General features: G+C 41.5%; 1 protein-coding gene across 1 annotated transcript in view; it reads left to right on the top strand.

The window, feature by feature from the left end:
• Positions 1-21333, top strand: part of SPAG16 (sperm associated antigen 16) — a 357755-nt gene that overhangs the window by 250746 nt on the left and 85676 nt on the right. The window contains exon 16 of the mRNA XM_041411816.1: positions 4834-4960. Coding sequence (XP_041267750.1) covers positions 4834-4960 — 127 coding nt within the window. The remainder of the gene's footprint in view (positions 1-4833; positions 4961-21333) is intronic.

Genomic DNA, 21333 nt, shown 5'->3' with positions numbered 1-21333 from the left:
GTACCTGGTGATTAGTCCTATTGCTAATCATTTATTCAGAAGGAAAAAATGCATTTCTGAAGAAAAGAGAAGAAGGGAATAGTTTTTTTAAAACTTAGTGGAAACTAAATAAATCTTTTCATTCCTGATGTAGCAATTATTTGGTTTGTTGCAAGTGTCAGTTGAGATTGGAATTGTGATGTATATGGAGCTGAGCATGTCCATTTTAATGGGAAGTATTCTGGAATATAAAGATGTTCATTAAGTTGGCAGGAAGGTAAAGAGTGGAAGATGTAACTGTGAAGGCAATTAAAGGACTTGCAAAGTCCTTTAAGTAGAGCCTGGAATGGAGCCAGTCTTTGAATGCAAGCTAATTGAATCCTTGTATAAATTCTTTAATTACTCCAGCGTGCACACACAAAACCGTACCAGCTTGATTCTATAGACTAGGCAGCAAGTCTGACCAGTTTTATAGAATCATTCTACCTGCTCTCTGATTAAAGGAGCTAATGAAACTGGGCTGAGCAGCAGCAAATGTAGAGTGAATGGAAATCAGAACAAGGGAAATCTGCTCTTGCACCTCTTCTTCTTGGAACTCATTGTCTCCTCCTTTTACATGTAGGAAATCAGTGAGCCCTGATGGCCCACCACGCTGTTCAGTAAAATACGGCATCCAAAATACATCATAAAAAAAGACTTCAGTGTGGCGAGAAACAGCAAGAAGAAAACCATGAGCAAAGCAGGGGGTTCTTCAATGAATGACTAAAATAATAACTGTAGCAGGGAAGAAAAAGCCAAAATTTAAAGTGATTCTGCCTTAAAAGCTTCTGAAAATGGCCCATGGCCAGGTGGAAATGAATTAATTTAACATATGACTTATCCTTTTCTTTTTCTTTGAATGGTGTGTAGCTCCAAATAATTTTTCAGCTTGGTTACTGTCCTGGTTTATTTCTTCCTATTGAAAAGTTGTTATCCCCCATCTCTGGCTCACTTGATTTGGATAAGGTGTGGAATAGAGTGAAGAAGTGCTGAAGTGTAATAGCCAGCTCACTAACAAAATCGTTATGTGATGTTCTCAGTGTAGCAGCTGCCTCGGGATCGGTGATAATTAATGCATTTAGTAGTAAGTCTGTGGGCAGTGTGTCAAGGCTGATCAAATACCTGCTTGTGTATGTTGATATGTTGCCACCAGAAGTCTGTTTTCTTCTTCTGTTTCTTGATGAGGTGTGCTGTCTAATCACAGAAATCAGGCCAAATACACTGCTGGCTGTTACATTTTACACACACTTTGTTTATACCAGGCCTCTGGGAGGAAATTGTTAAAATGTCTGCAGGCTTGTGACAGCAAGAACTAGTTGATCTTTGCCACTGAGACAACGTGTGAATCCTTTGGAGCAGGACCATCTTGTCTAGGTCACTCAGCACACAGCACAATGGGATGACCCCAGGGTAAGTTTCTTTAGCACTGCTGCTCTTCAGGGATCAGGGGGCTCCTCCTTTCCAATGTGGCCACAGATCCCAGAATCACAGAATAGTCTGATCTGGAAGGGACCCCCGAGGATCATTGAGTCCAACTCTTCAGTGAGTAGCCCATGCAAGGACTGAACTCACAGCCTCCATCCTATTAAACACCAGGCCCTGGCCAAGTGAGCCCAGAACGAGTGAGGGTAGTGCAGTGCATCCTGCACCTATAAACAGTTGGGCTGTGTAAATTCCTGCCAGACAGGAGGTTTGTTCACCTGAGGGGTCTGTAGTAGCAATGGGGCAAAGTAAACATGGCAGAGAATGGGATGGCAGGATTGTGAGAAAGGGGGGAATGGGTCTTGTGGTGTGCCAGCTACTGTAGCAAAATTAATGAATAGAAGGGAAAACCTGTCATACAAGTAAATGAGAGTATTTTTCTCATAATTACACCTCTAGTAATGATGCCCACGTCAGGGCCAGTGAGAAGGTTAAAGTCAGCTCTCCATTCTCAGTCACTTTGCAGCAGGGACTGTCTCTGATCAATGTTTGCATAATATCTGTTCCAGGGACGCATTCCCAGTGCTCTTATGATCTATCAGCTGGGCCATGCTGTTACTTACAGGAGAAATGTCATATTGAAAATCCATGGGTGCAACTGTAGGTGACACAGGAGGAGTCACAGAGCACCCACTGGAGTGTGTCCTGTAACTGCCCTGAGTGGATTATGTGCAGTCTCACCCAGGTGGGCTGTCCATTGATCTGGGTCAGAACTGCTGAGCTCCAAAGGTGTAATTAAGCAGCATTTATTGAACTCATTTATTGGACACATACAAAACAATGTGAAGGCGCATGTTCTAAACCAAACCAAAACTACCACTCACACACACACCCCCCCAAAATAATTTTTTGTTAAAATGTCTCTCGGGATAGAAAAAAATCCAGAGTAAAATGAAAACTAGGTCAAAGTCATATTAAATGATATGAAATAATGGGTGTAAACTGGTTATTTCCAAAGTGGGCCATTGATAGAGATGGATATAATCTTTGCAGAAGAAGGTGAAAAAAGAGGCTGGTGAAGTGTGAAGAGCTGGTCCAGAAGCCAAGTGTTTATGCTGGGGGATGGGGGGATCTTTGTACACACATAATCATTTCCTCTTCCCTTTACTGGAGTGATGGGTGATGACCTAAGGGAAGAAGACATCCCACTCTGTAGTTACTCCTGTGTGCCAGCTCCATCAACAGCTCTGATCAGCGAGATGTGCATCTCTAGCCCCTCTGAACGTGAGATCATTCCAAAACTGGTGATCAGCTTGGCAGGAGTTGCTTTATAAACATCAGCAGTGGGTGCATGCATAATTAATCCAGGCTCAATGCTATCTGGAAAGGGTGGGGAGGAGAGAAGGAAGGGCTAATTATTTATAGTCCAATAAAATAGTGTCCAAGTGGGATGTGGATGACACAGTAATTGAAATGCATCAGGGACAGGCAAGAAGGGAATTTTGCTGCAAAACCCCACTTTTATTTAACCTTAAGGCCACTGGTTGCATGTGAGCAAGAACTTTTACACTCCTATTACACTCATGAGCTGCTTTGGGTCAGCAGCATGAGGTGGATGGGGGAATTGCTGCTGATGTGGAATTTAGCACTTGTAGCACAGCAAAGGTATGAAAACACTGCTTGCAAGAGGAGGGGACTGGATTTGATGACTCTTCAAGTCTCATATCTACAATGACGGGATTTTTTTCCCCACATTAAGAATTTGCTTTCCTGAGATCCAGTTCAAGCCATACAACAGTTTGGAGTGTAGTTGTATTTTGGAGTTTTTTGTTGTTTGTTTCCCAACCAGCCTGCTTGCCCTCATCCTTTGTACAGGCTGAACTTGGTGGAAGGATGCAGATGAAATGAAGGGGAACTCAGTGGGCATAGCTGGTGAGACGGTTCAAAGAACCATGATGCTCATGGCACTATGTTGGGTGGGGTATAGTTGTGGTTACTGATATTTGTTTTGCAAAACAGCAGGTGCTGAGAGCCTGGCTGCTGAATTCTCCAAGCAATGATTACTTTGTTTCTTGGTGTTAAGTCTGTATTAGTCCCTGTAACAAGCCAGAATGGAGTTTTGACATTTAGATCTCCTCCAAATGAACCAAAACATTTCATTACACTTACACCGAGGTAGTGTTTTGCAAGCCATTAGTTTCTAGTTGAGAAACTGATGGATATTTTAAGGTCTTAAATCCTCTATTTTCTAGAAAACACACACATTTTATTGCAGGTACTGTTTATGTGGAAGATGTAAAAAAGATTTTTTTTTAATCATGGATGCAGTATCTGACTCATGTTTCAGCTGATTTTCAGTCCCATATCATTGTGATTCCCCTTCCAAACAATATTCTTTAATACACTCTTGCACTTGCATAAATTGTAAAACACATTGGCAACTATGAGTGCACACCAGCTGAGCTGCCTTAGGGATTTGAATCTTTATTTAGGAGGTTCAAATGAAAAGTAAATATTTCTACATGGGCAGCTCTTTCTGTTCTAGTGGGAGGAATTACCTAAACAAAATTATGTTTTGGCATCCTTTACCCTGCCTTCTTTGAATTTTGCATTTATTTATATGCTACATAATCAAAAAACTTTTTAGGGCAGAGGTTTGGGTTTTGGTTTTTTGGCAGGTGGAGGTTGGGTTATTTTGGGGTTTTTGGGGGGATAGGGTGTTTTTTGTTTGTTTGGGGTTTTTTGTTTGGGTTTTTTTGTTTGTTTGTGGGGGTCTTGTTTGTTTCTTTGTTTTGGCTTTAGTTAATATTGAACAGAGGCATGGGAGACATGGTCCTGCTCTCTTTCCTTGCATAGTCCCTGCGTGCTTCTGGCTCATTGAAAGGAGGGAGTTTCTCACAGAATCACAGGATATTCTGAGCTGGAAGGAAACCAGAAGGATCATCCAGTGCGACCCTGAAGTGAATGGGGAGTTGTCCCTTAGCATGTCTGTGGAATACACAGCAGGGAAGGAGTGTCTGTTCTGCTCTCATCTTACTCTTCTCATGGAAAACATGTGAAAATCAGGGCTAAAAGGCCAATCCTGTGGCTTCCTGGGAAGAAAAGAACCACAAGGCCTGTTCTTAGGGGACATTGGTGCCAGAATTCAGGATGACCTTTTTCTCCTTTGTACCTCCAGTTTCTCCTGAACTGGTCTCTTTAGAAGTCACGGTGTCTTGTTGCTATTCAAGCCAACAGAGCTGATAAGGGGCTGTGATAACCTCACATATAACAGGTTATTTATTTCTTTGTTTAAATAGAGTTGCTGTGTGTGGCTGGCCAGCCCTGTGCCGGAGGCTGTGCTGTTGGCAGAGGGACAGAAGCAACACCTTGACTTTGTTTCCTCTCTGGCAGGGGGACAGCATTGCTTCCTGTGACACCTCCGGCGTGCTGAAGCTCTGGGACATGCGGAGGTTGCTCCCTGTTCTCTCCCTCGACGCAGGTCCCCATCCTGCCAACCAGGTGGCCTTTCATCGCTCTGGTAGGGTTCTAAAACAACTTTCCCCCCTAAAACATGGTTTGTTGTGCAATCTCTGTGTAGTTCTGGAGACAGATAACATGTGTGAAGCAGCACAGATGTGTTAATTTTGAAGAAGAAATGCCCGATTGAGGCAGTGATCAATACGTTTGTTTTTGATGGACTAAACTGCCAAATTGGACTGCTGCTCCATTTATATAAAATGAAAAATGCACGATAGCAAAAAGTACAATTAATTGCAATGGTGTTACATAAAATACAGAACTGATCAGTGGGGGTAAAAAGCTTAGTAAGATCACCTGTGTTCCAGAGGTGTTTATTCTCCATTACTGTTCTTTTATTTGCCAATTCTGGAATTGCATTTCATAACAATCTTAGAAAGTCCTCTTATAAGTGTCTCAGAACCTCATCGTGCTGACAGGGCTGCTTACTAGGCACAAGGAATTGAATTAACCAGTTATTTTTCATCATCAACCATGTATTACCATGTCAGCAATACTGTGAGTGCACATTGCATTTTCATTTGAAGAGGGGCCATTCTAAAACATTTTTGTTTTAAAACAATCTTCAGTTCCAAAGCACAGATAAGCATTCCAGTTGCAGCAGAGAATTAGATCCTAGCTTAGGAAATGGTTTTACTCAGAGCTAGTGCAACATGATATAATACATAATATATAACATCATATATATAGGCACATTGAAAAATAAGTATACATTTGTATTATGTGTTCATAAAACATAAAGCTTTGATAGAATTTGAGGGATGATAAGGAATCATTAAAGAAAAATAATAGGATGGTGTTTTGTCATAATGACCCACATACTGTGGAATGCATATTATCAATATATTGAGTCGCTTGGCAGGAAACTTTGACATCAAATTCCATATTATTTGTGTAGTGATTTCATGGATCCCTCTGCTGTATCATTAAATAAGGTATTTGATTTTCAAAGGGAGAAAAGATGCATTGACAGTGTCCAGTTTTGGGCAGTTTCCCAAAGACAAGTTTAACCACTATTGTATTTATGTGTGTAATTTGGAATAAGAGCTCATTTTTTGTTCAGAAGGATTTGAAGAAGTTTCACATCTTTGTTTATGGTGTATAATGTTGGGTCATTTGCAGTGGAACCACACCCCTGAAAAACGCAGTTACAATATTTCTGCCAGATGGGAACTTTCCATTAGAAAGGTTATCAGCTTCAGGTAATCTAAATGGGCACGTTTTTCCATCATTTGGACAAAATCCAAAATTTTCTCTGCAAGGGTAACCACACAACAGAGATATCAGATTGGGGTGGATGATCACAGAGAGGCAGAATGCAAAAGGATGGAATTCCAGCTGGCTGGAGCTAGGCAAATACCTGCCTGAGACACGCTGTACCTGCTGCAAGAGGGATAGAGTAGATAAAATACATCCTGTGTTTAACACCCTATTGGGAATGGGACATCTGCCTCAGTCAGGACCTCTGCCTGTGGAGCAGCTTGTGTTGATTTTCCTTATCAAAACATGGCTCAGTTTCCAGCTGTGTCCCTCAGTCTCTTTGGCTGATGTTACACCACCCAGTGTAAAATACTTGACTGCATTAATAGTCAGAGACACAAATTGTTCAGCTCTTACAGGTGGATTTAATTACTAGATTAGAGAGCCATGGTTGAGCAGGTTTTTTTTCTTCTGCCCAATAATTATTTAAATTAAAGTTAATAATGATAGAAGAGGTTTATGAAAAGTTTGCTGGTATCAGCAACCAAGATTGAGGTCAGAGACAGGAGGGCCCCAGCTAATGGAAGAATTTGTTTTGCTTTCCTTTGTATTGTTTTCAAGTAATTATCTTTGCAAATGTAGTGTAGACAAGCACATCTCACCTTTTATTTTTAAGTGGTGTTACCTTTGTGGGTATGACGTGCACCAGGTGGGAGGTGCTTCCCAAAGGCGGAGTTTGTGAGTTACTGGGGTTCTCCCGATGGCATTTTTGGGGATGAGCCTGGCTGGCTCCAGTGATCTGATTGCTGTTCCTGGCCTAAATGCCTGACCAGCGTTGTTAGTTAAATAGCAGCCTAAAGCCATTTCCTGCTTTTTCAGAGCCACACTCAGATCTTAGAGAAATTGGTGACAAAAGTTGTGTATAAATCTTTCTGCTTTAGCTGTGCTCTGCCTCAGCTTTTCTTTAGCTCAGCTTAAAGGTGGACTTTTCCATACTTGTGAATAAACAGAAAATAATTACATTAGTAATTACCACTACACTTCATGGGGATTTGCTACTTCATCCTGCACTTCCTGCAACAAGCTCATGGTCTTTCCGTGAGAGGTGGTGATGGAGCTGCCTGGGACTCAGCCTACTGGTGGTATTGCTCTCCAATGCTGTGTTTAATATCAGAAATTTTTCTGATGTCATACACAATTAACATGTCCTTTGAATTCTGCGTGCTGTGAATGGCTAACCAGAGTTACTGTGCAAGATGGACCACAGAATAACTGATTTTTAAACTAAATTCACTTTTACTTTTTTATGTGCAAGTCAACAGCATCTCCACATGCAAATATTCTTATGTAGCATTCATGCATCCCTGGAGCACCCTTTTGTCACTACCTTTAGTGTTTCCAGTTGCTGTTTAGAAAATGTAAATGAGATTAATCACAACCCAGCATTACATATGTAAGAGGAGGTGCAGAAGGTTCCAGCTTGTGTGCTATGATGTATTTATTTATTGCCACAGCAGATTAAAACAAACAAACCAAACAAGCCCCACTTCACAGCAACAATCCAAAATCAAGAGTAGTTACAGCAGGGCCGAGGGCAAGCAAATAATATTTGGAAAAATGCACTGCTTTATTTTGAGCTCTGGAGATACAGTGAGGTGTTAACATTTAACCTGCCTCCATCCAGGCTGGGCTGTGTTGCTCTCAGCATGAGCAAATAACCTTTCCATGCTTCTGACCATTCCCAAGGGCCATAGGTGCGTGTCTTATTAAGAGGAAAAGTAGATTAAAAGAATGTAAAAGCTGTAAATTAATGTGAAAGTTGAGAAATGGCAGGATCACGATTATCTTGTGATACAAATCGTTTATTTTAGGAGACAACATTTCTAGGGATGCAGGAGACACGTTGACAGTGAACAGATGGGTACCACTGTCAGCCATGGTGGGGTCAGGGCAACTGCTCAGTGTTGCTCTCTGAAAGCAAGCTTCATTTGCTTAATTACACATCACGTGACATCACCCAGCACCATTACCACCAGACAAACGTTGGTCCAATGGCTGGCAATTGTTTGCTGTTTCTCTGCACTTGTTCTTGCTGTCAAATAACAGAGATGGATTTTCATCTCTATATTACCCACCCTTTTACTGAACACAGAATTATTGACAGGATTTCTGGGATGTTATTGCTGGAGCATTTTCGGTATTTGCACTTGACGTTATTTGGACTGTTACTGATAATGTTAAAGCCACAAGCAGTCCCCACATGGAGTGGGGCATGGAGATTAGAGATATTAAGACATCAGGTAAAGTTCCAAAATTACAGTTTTCATATCCCTGATCTGGTAACAAATACCAGAACAGAACTGGCAGATGTAGTCCTTGCGAATCAATCTTGCAGTGAGGTGCCCTCTCAATTTTCTTTTTGATTTCCTCATTTTTGGTTGGTGTATTGACTGCAAAGACAAGCTGATGTTCTGGTGACAGAGCCAGGTGTCTGTCTTTGTTCCTTTCCTTCTTTCCTTCATGCTTTTGATTAATTGATATGCCATAAGTGGCACTGAGGAGATAAAGCTTCATCTTGGTAGGCTGGAGAGTTTTCTAGGATGGAAGAAGCTCTCCTTTGTTGGAATCCTACAGTGGATTTTGGAGTTAAAGGCCGAATCAGCAGTGGGTGCACCTGTAAGTTGCTGATCTCAGGAGGTTACTGTGGCCACTGTGTGCACGTATAAAGAGAACTGGAGCAGGACAAGATCTTTACCCTTTGCTTGTTTTGCAGTTTCTGGACCTTACTTTTTGTATTTGTCTCTTTTTGATTACAGTTAAAGTCACTCTTGATGAGAGAAGAATCCTCTAGCACAGAATTTAGCAGTAATCTCTTTAGAGGCATCTGATTTTGTCCACATAGAGCAATTATGTGCTGACATTAATGTGTGTTTTTCCCTATGCCTCCCATTTCTGACTCAAAAGCTTTTTTCATTACAACACTTTATTGCTCTGTGTTCTTTAATCTCCAAGGCAGATTACTTGATAACATCAATTGATTCCTTAGGGTGCTTTTCCCCTTGTGGTTCAATGCCTGAGTTCCTGCCTCAATTCTGACTGTGTATATGCTATCACAGGCAATACAGCCTCAACTTGGGTAATTTTTACTTGATTGAAGTTCTTGACTATTAACACAACCTTCTGATCACTGATTCTGGTTATTGAGAAAAAACAAAACATGAAGGATTAAACAATTTTTAAAGTAAGTGCTTTTTCTCCCCCTTCCCCAGTCTCACCATGAGCCAAACATCTCTCCTTCCCCCTTCCTGCTTTCTGTTTGCCTTTGTTTTTGCTGTGGGCTGTGCTGCATCATCTCAATTCCTTTGGTGCAGCAACAGGGGATGCAGGAGGAGTGTAATTCTTTGGATTTATCCTGGTACTTGCCTTTTCATTCAGACAACTCCCAGTTCTCGTTGCTACTCAGTTCAGTCTTGCTACAGTGCTGTAACTCTTCCTGACAGGGCAGCAAGGTGACCAAGCTGTGGGTTTGGAGCACATCTTTTAAATCTTTAAAAAGCTTCCTCTTTACATAGAGAATTGAGACTTATTTTGCTACCTGCTTTGTTTCTCATTCAGTCCATTTTTCAAGTCCATTTGTAATTGTACATCAGTTGTTCCTGTCCTTATTCCATCAGGAATTGCTTAATGTCTGTCCCTTCAGAACCATTTGCTTTCCTGTGGTCAGCATTCCAAGATCTGTGTGTTTTCCATGCATCCCTATATACCCATTTCTGTACTAAGGATTCATATGATCTGTTTCTTTTGAATATAATTGATCCACGTTTTCACAGTTTTTGCTTAATGAGCACAAATGCAGCCACCTGCATATCTTAGTTTACCATTTATTATTTGATAATCAGCACTTTTAGGTCATCTTCACTTTCCTCCATGGCTCCAGCTCATGTGCAAGTGCTGTGTCAGGGCTGTGTGTCTGATCTGGGTCTGGCTCCTCTGTCCCCTGCAGAATCTGGCCAAGTGGTAGGGAAAGCTCCCTTTCTTTCCTTGCAAAAGGGGACAGGGCTGAACACCAAAGTCAGGGCTTTTGCTTTACACTGGCAAGTTTCAAGCAGTGATGGCTCTCCATTTCGTTTCTCCTTTGTCTTGTCCATTCTGGTTCTATTTCTCTTCAGTCTAAGCTTGAGTATCCCTTTATAAAACTCCCCTTTAAAGCCTGTGACACATGTTTGGTCCATGTTTCAATGTGGATCCCTACTTTAAACTGATGGGTGGGAGATAAACTTTCAGATCCATTTATTGACCAAGCTGTTTTTATGCAAGGCACAGATTTTCAAAAGCGATACCTTGGATAGAAGGAGTACTGGTGTGCTGGTTCACCTCAGCCACACTGGGAAAAAGGCTTAGTCCTTTGTGCCTCAAGGTGAAATCCTTGCTTTGGCAGAGCAAATGCTGTTGCCCCAACTGTTTGCTGTTTGACACTGCCCCAATATTGATGCTTTGTCCCTAGGTGGCCTGCCCAGCCCACGTGTTTGCACTGGTGAATCCATTCGTGGGCTCCCTGGAGAGATTCCAGCATGGTGTGAGTTGGTTTATACAAGCCATGACCTATTTTCCAGCCCTGATCATGCTGCTTCGCCTGGGCAGTCAGATCAACAAGATGTCCCTGTCACCCTCCTTCCCTGAGGAGTGCTTACAGTGTCTGTTGACCATCCTTAATTACTCCTATGGTCAGCATGGGAATAAAAGGATGCGCTGGAAGACTGAATTATTCAACAGTAATTCCTTGTCTCATAATTCTCACTCCTTCCCTCTCTGCTGCTGTATGCCATCTTTTCTCATTCACAACATCTGTTTTCCTGACCATAAAAATTCTTTAATTTGGAGGCAATGGGTAGATTGGACTTACGCAAATAAGAGCCGATTGACAGATCATTTTGTCTCCTTGTTTCATGGGGTAGGAAACTATCACTCTCCTTATTTCTGACTGTTGCAGTTTGCCAAAGGGAGAAAGCTGGCAATGAATTTTCCCCCTTTGTTGATCAGGGGAAGAGTTGTGCTGTGCAGTATTTCTGTTGTGTCATGGTCATTTTTCAATACCAGCAAACGCCACAATATTTAAATATGCTGGAAGGGAAAGAAAAGGGATTCTTAAAATATATTACTTTATTTTCAGTACAGACATAATTTAAAATGTATGAAATATTTGTCCTTTGGAAAGGAGAAGGAGGTGGCTTGGAACTCCTGTATTTTACATTTTTTGCCCTGATTGCAGATAGTGTTTTGTCCCTGACTGTGTTTGCTGAGCTAATGAGGGTGGGGACTGTGCTACTGCAGGCGATTGCTTTGAGCACTGAGCACTTTGAAGAGATTAGCCCCATTGATATTCCCTTCATCTTTGTTAGAGGGGCATGCTTCCTTCCCTGGAGTGCCAGGAGATGGACAGCTATTTAATAGAGCCAGCCTTTTTCAAGTACAGGCTGTACTCCTGACTATCCCTGTCTCCCTTGCCTGCAGATTTCCCACATAAAAACAATGTTCTGGAAGCTAGGCTTGTTCCTCATTAGAGCAATATATTGACCTGATAGGGGGGGGTTTGAGGACCTCAGGTTGACTGGGTTATCATCTGTCTGGTTAAATGTTATTCTTCAAGGAGAAGCAACAGTTCCAGCAGTTCAGGCAGATGGCCAAAACATGGTGATGAGCAAATTGTTTGTTCCAAGAGTAAATGAAGGGAATGTCCACATGAATTTTGCCATCCTTGAATTAAACTAACAGAAGCTGAAAATTGGAGCTTTATTCATCCCAAGTGGGGCATAACTGATGAAAATTTTGATTCCCCAGCAGCTATCCACAAACTGAATTAGAAAGGCTTGCAAGAAGTTGGCTTTTTTTCTAATCTCATTTTAACTAGGCACGAGTCTTAAAATAATAATGTATTCAACCTCTCATCTCTAACATTTACAGCTTTTGTAACTTTACCAGGTTCACAGATTCTATTTTATATTTATTGTTTATATTAATTCCAGCTCACAGAGTGCTGCAATTAGCCCATTCCCCCTTTGAATGTATTTACAGTGATAAAAGAGAACTCGTTACTTTCACTTTGACTGCACAGCTCCATCCCAAGCCTGGCTTAGATACAAGAGCTTCATCTCCTGATTAACTTACTCCTGCAGACAGTCAGGGATGAAAGACCTCTGAAAGTCATCACAGCCTTTCTTCCATGAAAGCTCCTCTTAAATATTGACAGCTCTCCAGGTGCTGTGTTTTGAGTACAGCATCTGTATGTAAAGAGAGGATCAACAGTGCATTCGTCATTCATATCCTGTAATAAAGGAAGGGGATTTCTGAAATATTGGTTTAGTATTTGGGGGTCCTTTCTATGTGTTAAATATGGAAGGTGGAATGGCCATGGCATTCTCTACCAAGGACTGGATAGGTCAGGGAATCTGCAAGGGGACAGCCATTGCATCTTTCTCACTGCCAAAATTAAATATAAATTCATCAGTTATCAAGAGTCATTAGTTAGCTGGGAGCTTTGTGGGCTGACCCAGACTTGTGTTGGGAGTAGAGAAAACACATTTAGGAAAACAAAGAACCTGGGCAATTTTGTTTGAGGGAAGCAAACCCTGAGAGAGGAGAAAGAGTCCATAGGGGCTGGGATGCTTTGGAGAAAAAAAGTAATTCTTGTGACTGCCTAAGTAACTCAAGTATGCTGTTTCAAACTTAAGAATAATTTAGGGAATTTGATCTGTTCAGCCACTCTTCTTTTCCCTCTTAGAAAGCAGAGTATTTCATATTTTAGATTAAAACTTGGAGATGTTACATAAAATATCTTTTTATGTCAATTTTTTTGTGTCAGTTACATTAAAAAAAAAAAAAAAAAAGAAAAAAAAAAAAGAAAGAAAGAAAGAAAATAAATATGTAAAACTGTCCATAACCAGCATTTTTCTTTCCCCTTTGTGGGGGTAAAAACTATGCCAGTCTATGCTGAGTTTGAACAACACACTTTCAGTAACTCAAAACTTACCATTTTAGCAAATGTCCTCTTTTTTCAATATTCATTTTTAAAAGTAACCAGAGTCTAAAAGAAAATTATTCACCTTCAGATACCTGTATTGTGATCACCAAGAAAGTTTTGATTCCTTGAACAGCTCCTCCACTTGGTAAATGGAATATATTCATGAGCTAGGTCTTTTCAGAGCTTGGAAAGTGGCACTTCTTTTCAAGAAAGAGATCATCTTTGAATTAAAAGTATGCTGTCCTTAGCCTTTTTTTATTTTTATTTTATTGACAAATTGTCACAGGAGCTAAAGTGCGTAATCATCAATAACAAGTGATCCATGGGGCTATGCAAAATATATTGATTAACAATATAATCTCCATACAGATGTCCTAGCAGTGCTTGTTATTTTTTATGGGCCAGTCTGGGAGTCCTGCTTGCATTTCAAGGGGCAGGTGGAGAAAGGTGAGTGAGACATAGTTCAGGGCATCTCTGCAGTTGCCTGGCAGCATCTTTGCTGAAAAGGGAAAAATGCCACCAGTTGCTCCCACCACAGCATGTGCAGCCTCCTTTTGTCAAGCCTGCATGGGTACAAAGTAAACCCATTTCCTTGAAAGGAATTCAAAGCCTGAGACAAAATCCTCTTTGTCATGAAAGCATGATTTTAATTTGTTTTTAAGGCTGTTCCACTACTAAGAAAATCCTGATTTAGATGCCTTTGAGGCATTTAACTTACACTTATGCCGTACTATTCCTCAGAGAAAATTGGATGTAATTTTAGGATTAGGTAACTGACCTAGGAATGAGAGGGAGAGAGGAAGAGTGCAAAGCTTGCATATCCCCTTTGTCCAGATGGATATTCACTAGGAAACCTTCAAACTGCTCATAAATATTGCCTGTCCTTTTGTAAAGGCTCCCACCAGCAAGCCCATGGTCATTTCCTGGGCAGAAAGAGTTTTTGTATTGAAACTTTTGGGCAACTAAATAAAGTATTTTATTTCCCTTTCTTTTTCTGTGGCAAAATATTATACATAATGATGAATGGGAAAATAAGCAAGGAAAGAAGTTCTATAAACAGTCTCCAATGCCTGACTTGAATATTTGAGCTGTTTGTTTGTTTGGGGTTTTTTTCCTCTGCAATGAACTTTCTTTATTTCTTTGCCTGTTTTTCAACTCATGAAAATACCTTTTATGTAGAGCTGTTATCTCTCTGAATATCACATGCTCTTGGGGAGTAGTGTAAAATCTACTTACTTTCAGTCTTCCTAAACTAAATTCAGTGAAAAAAGGAAATATCTTAATCCTTTTTTCCCCCCTTCTAAAACACCAAAAGAGGTCGTGATGACAGTGAATTCTTTAATGTTGGGTTTATGTCAAACATCATTTCCTCCTTTGACATTTTATATTGCAAGTGAATATGTGTGCAATATCTGGGTGACCTGCCTGCAAACACAGAAGAGAAAGAAGAGCAGAGCATTTCTGGTCTGTGGTGGCAGTGACCAGCTCTGGCACTGGGCAGGAGGAGATTCAGAGGGCAAACAGATAAACTCAGGAAATGCTGTGCTTTCCCTGGCCCTCTCCTGTGGATCAGGGCTCCCAGAACTGGCTCCTCATGCACTTCTATGTTCATGGATCTCTCCTGTGGATCAGGGCTCCCAGATCTGGCTCCTCATGCACTTCTATGTTCATGGATCTCTCCTGTGGATCAGGGCTCCCAGATCTGGCTCCTCATGCACTTCCATGTTCATGGATCTCTCCTGTGGATCAGGGCTCCCAGAACTGGCTCCTCATGCACTTCCATGTTCATGGATTTCTCCTCTGTGAAACTTCTGGTTTGGCACTTCTTTGTATTTCCAGCAGAGCCCTTAGCCATGTGGAAGTACCTCCCTGCCTGTGCTTTAAGTCTCTTAATGATACATTCTGATTCTCATACTGTGGGAATTATTGAATAATTGTTCCTTGTTCAACCTCTTCCTGCTGGCACATCTTCCCTGCTCTCTTTGTGCAGCTGAAGATTCTGTGTCTATTTAATCTCCTGAATACGTAAACCATCCCTCTTCTTTCTTCATTTGTTGCTCTCCTGTAAATCTTATTTGGATACTTCTTTTAACAATGGAGAAGAGGAGTGAGTCTGGTATGATTTTTTTCAAAATGTGCATAAATCAGGGTTTTAAGTAGAGGCCTAAAAAGTTTTCTTTCATTTCTTCTCTAGCTTTTGGGGTTTTCTCCCAATCTTAAATTTGACATTATAACAAGGTGACGTTTTCAAAGAAGTATCCATGATGGCTGGGATATCTCTCTCCTGAATGACAAAGGCTAATTTACTGTCTGTCACTGGATTTGTATAATTAAGAATACTTTTGTATATTTGAATCATTTAATGTTTCTCAGAATTCAATTCCATCTCCCTTTCTATTATTTAATCTAGCATCTTGGGATTCTTCAATCATTCTGTGAAATGTGCTTTTGTGTTGAAAAACATGAATTTTATATTCTCAGTGTTCACTTTCACATCCTTTAAGAAAAAGAAATTTTTGATGTGCTGACTAGCACAGGTTCCAGAATAAATGTCACATTCTTTTGGTAATCTCTATTTTTCTCACTTGTCTGTGCTATTGGAAAGATTCCATTTCCCACCCACCCCCCCAACTTTTGTCTTCAAAACTGTTGGGAATTCAAGTATCTTATGTCAGCCAGGTCACCCTTACTCCTGTGCTTCTCGGCACCATCAGAGAGCCAATTTCTGATCAATTTTTGTGCTGTAAAAGCTATGATAACTCCTCACTGTGGCATTGCATTTCCCCATGCATCAGCTCAATCTGCTCCTTATTATAAAATGAGTTTACTGGACCTGTAAATAAATCCCAGGTACCAGCTGGCAGTCTCAGGCTCTTTTCAGAAGTTGCTGTCACATTTGCCACCTTCCATTCCTCTGCTCCTTGGACCAGGCTAAGCAGTTGCTTCAGGAGCAATTTCAGTTAATTTCATATTTAATGTTTTATTAAACTCCTGTTTGAATACTTTCCGCTTCTGGCAAACATTTAATCTCCTCATTCTAAGATTTTGGACTTGTGTTTCCTGTGAAGTAGCCAAGCCAGCCTGACCAGGCTGTGTCTGAGGAGTTAGAAAAGCAGTCAGCTCTCTGCACTGCTCTGCCTGGTGGGATTGCAGCTGCTTGGGGATGGCTGGAGTAATGCACAGGTGCCTTTGGAATACATCACAGAGGAGAGGGATTTAAGCTATTGCTATGTGGGTCACCTGGCTTACTTTGCATGACCTCATCTTCAAAGGAGTGGATGATTATTCCCACTGAAGGAATGAGTCAGCAATTCCTTCAAAGACATCTATCTATATAATAGAAAGTGTTTTGGTTGCTCAGCTGATGTGCATCTGAAGTTGGGTTTTAAAATTAGGAGTTAAATTGTTAACACTGTCCTGGGAGTGCGAGGTTCACTGAATTTGAGAATTTTACTCTGCAGTCCATGAAAAAAAAAGAGGAACTTAAAACATAGTCTGTTAAATCCATTGCCTTCTACTGCCTGGTAGAGCTGTAGTAGTAGTAGTTGATAACAGCCTTTTATTGAGGCTCATCCTTTTCTGTGTTCCAGACTGCAGTCCCAGCTGTCTCCTTAAAACTCTGGTACGCAATTATGTGTATTTGGCCAAACAGGTCTTTCCTTGAATCAGTGGAATTATTAACATCTCCATTTTGTGTCTAGTATTGAGGGGTTTTATTTTATCTTGTGTATTCTTTTTCCTTCAATTCCATGCCCTAGCCAGTCATCTTGAGTAGCACTTGGAATGTGCGTGATAGCATAACAGGCATTTATAAGTGACTGAAATTAATGATTAGTGTTTTAGCTGTGCTTGCAAGCTAAGTTTAGGCACTGGCACAATTAGGAGTCATTGGCTGATGGACCAGCAACATAATGGGTTTCATTTAAACAGATGAAGCCTCTGAGTCAGACCCCAAGCAGGGCAGGTCTGTGCCAGTGCTGGCCTCGCTCAGCACTGTGGCTGAGGGGGCTCCTCCACCTTCTTCCCTGGGCAGCTCCAAGTGCCAGCAATGAGTGAACAACCTGGCTTGAGAAACTCACAGCCTTCCTGTTCCAGCTCCTGCATCTGATGTGGAGTGGTTGAATCGGGAATGCTGAGCCTTATGATGCAGGTATTGTGATTGATGTAATGTTCTACTGATTTTTTTCATTAATTAACACATTTATTTGAGTAAATTAGTAGACAGCTCTGATGCTTGATGGGACATTGCAGGCATAGTAAACACAAGGCTATTGAGTATAATGAACACTTCTTCTCTGGCATCAGAGCAACTCGTAGGGAAAGGAAATGGGAACGGAAATCAATGAGAACCAAGCCCATAGGAATTATTAAGCATCAGCTCCTTCAGAACTCCTCAGCTAATGAAAAAAGGTGCTCTCCTGAAATATTGCCCACAGCCTAATCTGGTAGATACACACAATGTTTGGAGAGGAAGCCAACAGTGTTTGCTGGGAAGTGCTGAGCATCCTCATGGCATTGTCTACCTTGTGCAGCAGGTTCTCTGTGGCGGCCTTGGGCTTCCTGGACCAGGGTGGAGGATGTCTTGAGTCTCAGTGTTGGCCCTTGGAAGGGAAGTCTGAACCTGTGACCTCCCCTTCTTGACTTCTGTGAAACTGCAGCATGCTCTGGGTGGCTGTTCTGTAATCCAGCCAAGCCAGCCCCTGCCAGCAGGCACCGTGCTCTGTGTGTGGGGCATCCCCCACACTGCAGGTCACCCAGCTGGGAAGATGCAGCCTGAACCTGCAGCAGGCTGCTCTGCCTGCTACTGGTTAGTCAGCTCACTCATCCCAGCTCTGTGAAGTTCCAAACACAACTTCACTGAGAGCCTTGAGAGTTTAAATCTCTGCACGTGCCTGCTGCTGGCCTGCGGGCTCCTGGGGCTGCCCACTTCAAACTCTTACACTAACCAGGACTCTGGTACCTATCTTATGATAATTCCTTTTCATTCCTTGCTCATTTGTTTTCTGTTGCTACTTCTCTTTTGCTCCTATAAAAGCTCTTCTGTTCTTACATTTGATTTTCACTTCTGTGATTTGTCCTGATGTTCTCTGCGATTATAAGTTTGAGTAGTACTAAGGTGAATTAATAATTCAGCAGATCTAAAATGACACAGACTGGGTTGCTCCATAGCTGGGAGCACAATCACACCAGTGACACAGAGCTGACATCCACCTTGTGTACATGTGGATTATGGTCCTGTGGCTCTGCACAATTTTGCTCTTAACATCCATCTTCACAGTCTGTTTGGGCTCTTTGGAATGATGTACTAAAGTCTGGATGAGGAGGTTTTATTTCCAAAAATTTTATTTCCAGAAATTAGTTCATAGGTGTGTGGGGCTGGTCTTTGTGTAAAGATTTGGCAGTGGCCGTTAGGATCCTGCCGCAGGAAGTGGTAGATCCCATGCTCCCGGTCAAAATACTTGTGTGATTCTGGCCCCTCTGCTGCAGGCGCTGTTGTAGCATGTGCGCAGTGTCCTGCACTGCTCTCCTCTCTTGTGTGATCTGATTTGTTCTTCCTTGCTGTTGGTGGAGGACAGAACTGAACCCCAGTACAGCATGGCCATCACCATGGAAACATGCTGGGGGGTACAGCCTCCCAGAAGAGGAGCACAGAATCACCAAATCACAGACTGGTTTGGGTTGGGACCTTAAAGATCATCTCATTCCATGTTCTGCCACAGGCAGGGACACCTTCCACTATCCCAGGTTGCTCCAAGCCCCATCCAGCCTGGTACTGAACCCTTCCAGAGATGGGGCAGCCACAGTTTCTCTGGGCAACCTGGTGCTTCTCCACCACCACAGGGAAGAATTTCTTGCTAATATCAAATCTAAACCTACTCCCTGTCAGTTTGAACCCTTCCCTCCTTGTACTGTGACTCCAGTTCCTGACAGAGTCCTTCTCCAGCTTCGCTGTAGCCCCATTAGATACTGAAAGGGGCTCTGAGGTCTCCTCACAACCTTCTCTTCTGAATAGTCCCAGATTTCTCAGTCTGATTTCACAGAGGAGATGCTCTGGGATTCAAGCATTTGATGCCTTCTGTAGTTCTGGCCCAACTAAAGTGGAAACACCTTCATATGCTCAGTGATTTAAAAGCAGTGAACACAGCTCAGCCCATCTACTGCCACATACATAATCAGTTTGGGTATTTCTAAGCAAAGCAAATACTTCCAAAGGAGCTATTGCAAACAGATGGACTAACATTAATAAAATAGGCAGTTCCCTCTTTAAGGGTTTTGTTGGAATAAAATGGATTGTTTTTATTGAGATTTAAACTGCAGTTTGCTTAAATTATTTTTATATTTGCCCATTATATTGTGAGCATATGAAATGGGCAAAATGTTAAGAATAATTAAGCAGAGTGGTCCTGAATACCCTGGCAAGTCTGAAAAATCATATAGAAAAGAAAGCAGCTATCTGTGGAGCTGCCAGTTCTACTTATATAAGCCCATCTGTTTAGATCTACACCTGTTCCCTAAAGAAGAATACATCTTATGTGAAGAATTCCCACCAGATCTCTCAGACATTTTATCATTCAAGAATACTCTTCCTGTTTGTTCTCTCTCTCTGCTTTGCAAGAAACTATAGAATTAGTGTTTTTTGTGTGGTCTCATAGAACATTTGCAAGACAAATTATGGACTTAGCATTAAAAGAGTTTGTTCTCTTCTGGTTTCATAATGAATACAAACAGTTGCAGGCCATGTGCACATACCTACAGTGGCTCAAAGTCTTGTCTCCTGTTTCTCTTTCCCCTTCCTCTTATTTATTTTCATCTGGAGACCCTCAGACCATCTCTCATCAAACCTAAGGTAGAGGTTATTTTATATCTAATTGGTCATGTGAAAAGGCTGCTTCTGGGGTGTAAACTTCTTTTATTATAAAACTTATTTTTAAAAGAGAAAGAGGAATTGAGGAGCTCCAAACTTTGTGTTTCCCTGTGTCCCCCAGTCCCAGGAGTTCTGCAAATGTAGAGCTAATGCTGTACATTCCCTGGCTGAGGTTCCATCCTTAGAACTACTTCAACAACAATATTGCCTGAATAATGTCAGATATAAGCATGTGGACTTTTTTGATCTTTTTATTAAATCCTGGTATCAAAGTGGATTTATCCCCTCTCAAAGATAAGATGGAAGGATGCCAGCTTTTGAAGATCATTTGCATTTCTTTCATTTGGTGGCCTAATCTTCTTCCTACTCTATTGAACTTCGGTAAAATTGCTTTAGAATTCTTACAACAAAAAAAAACCTCCAAAGAGTTCTAACTTCTGATTTAATTATCAAAGTGTAAATTCTTTACCTAAACTATAGTGACATGGCAAATAAAAAATAAAATTAGGTCAAGTCAAAAAAAGGAGCAAATTAAATTAGCCCCTTCAAAGAAATCTGGACTTGATTGCAAGTTCTGAATTACAGATTTAGAATGAGGATGGGTTTTTTCCTTGTCAGCTTCTTTGGAACCAAAATTTGTGAATTTATCTCAGTGACCAGCAGTGACCTCCCAGCCAGCTTTCGTGGTTCAGGTGCTTGGAAGAGTGCTGCTCTCTTCCCAGGTAGATAATTCTGACCACCAAAACTTTCCTTAGTCTTTGGGCTTCCCACCACAGCATTTCCTAGTGGAGACTTTCCATGAACTTCCAGCCTTCATTGCCAAGGTAAAATTAGAATTTTTGTGTCACTTGTGAGAATGAACTTTTTACCCAATTTTTATTCTCTTTGGTGCAAACAGTGGCTAGCTGTGTGTTTTAGGTATGAATTTCTTCCCAAATGGGTTGTCAGGCATTGGAGGGGCTGCCAAAGAAGTGTTGGAGTCCCCATCCCTGGTGGTGCTCAAGGATCACCTGGGGTGGGTGGCAAGGTGGGGATCAGTCACAGGTTGGACTCGATGACCTTGGAGGGCTTTTCCAACCTTAATGATTCTGGGATTCGGGAATTTTACACAGATTTCTCCATATCTCTGTAGGCATTTGGGCATAGAAGTCTTCAGCTGTTCAGCTGTAACAAAATACCTTTCCCAACCCATCCAGTGATTCCAGCGGTCCAAAGCATGGATTAAAGGAGAGGTAGATCATAGCTAAAGAAATTCAGAGTATTATGGGATTCTCTGTCAAGACTTTTGAAG

This window comes from Onychostruthus taczanowskii, unplaced genomic scaffold (assembly GCF_017590055.1).
Source record: "Onychostruthus taczanowskii isolate IOZ18803 unplaced genomic scaffold, ASM1759005v1 scaffold37, whole genome shotgun sequence".
Lineage (NCBI taxonomy): Eukaryota > Metazoa > Chordata > Aves > Passeriformes > Passeridae > Onychostruthus > Onychostruthus taczanowskii.
The sequence above is the reverse complement of the archived record's forward strand: the minus strand, read 5'-3'. Positions and strand labels throughout refer to the sequence as shown.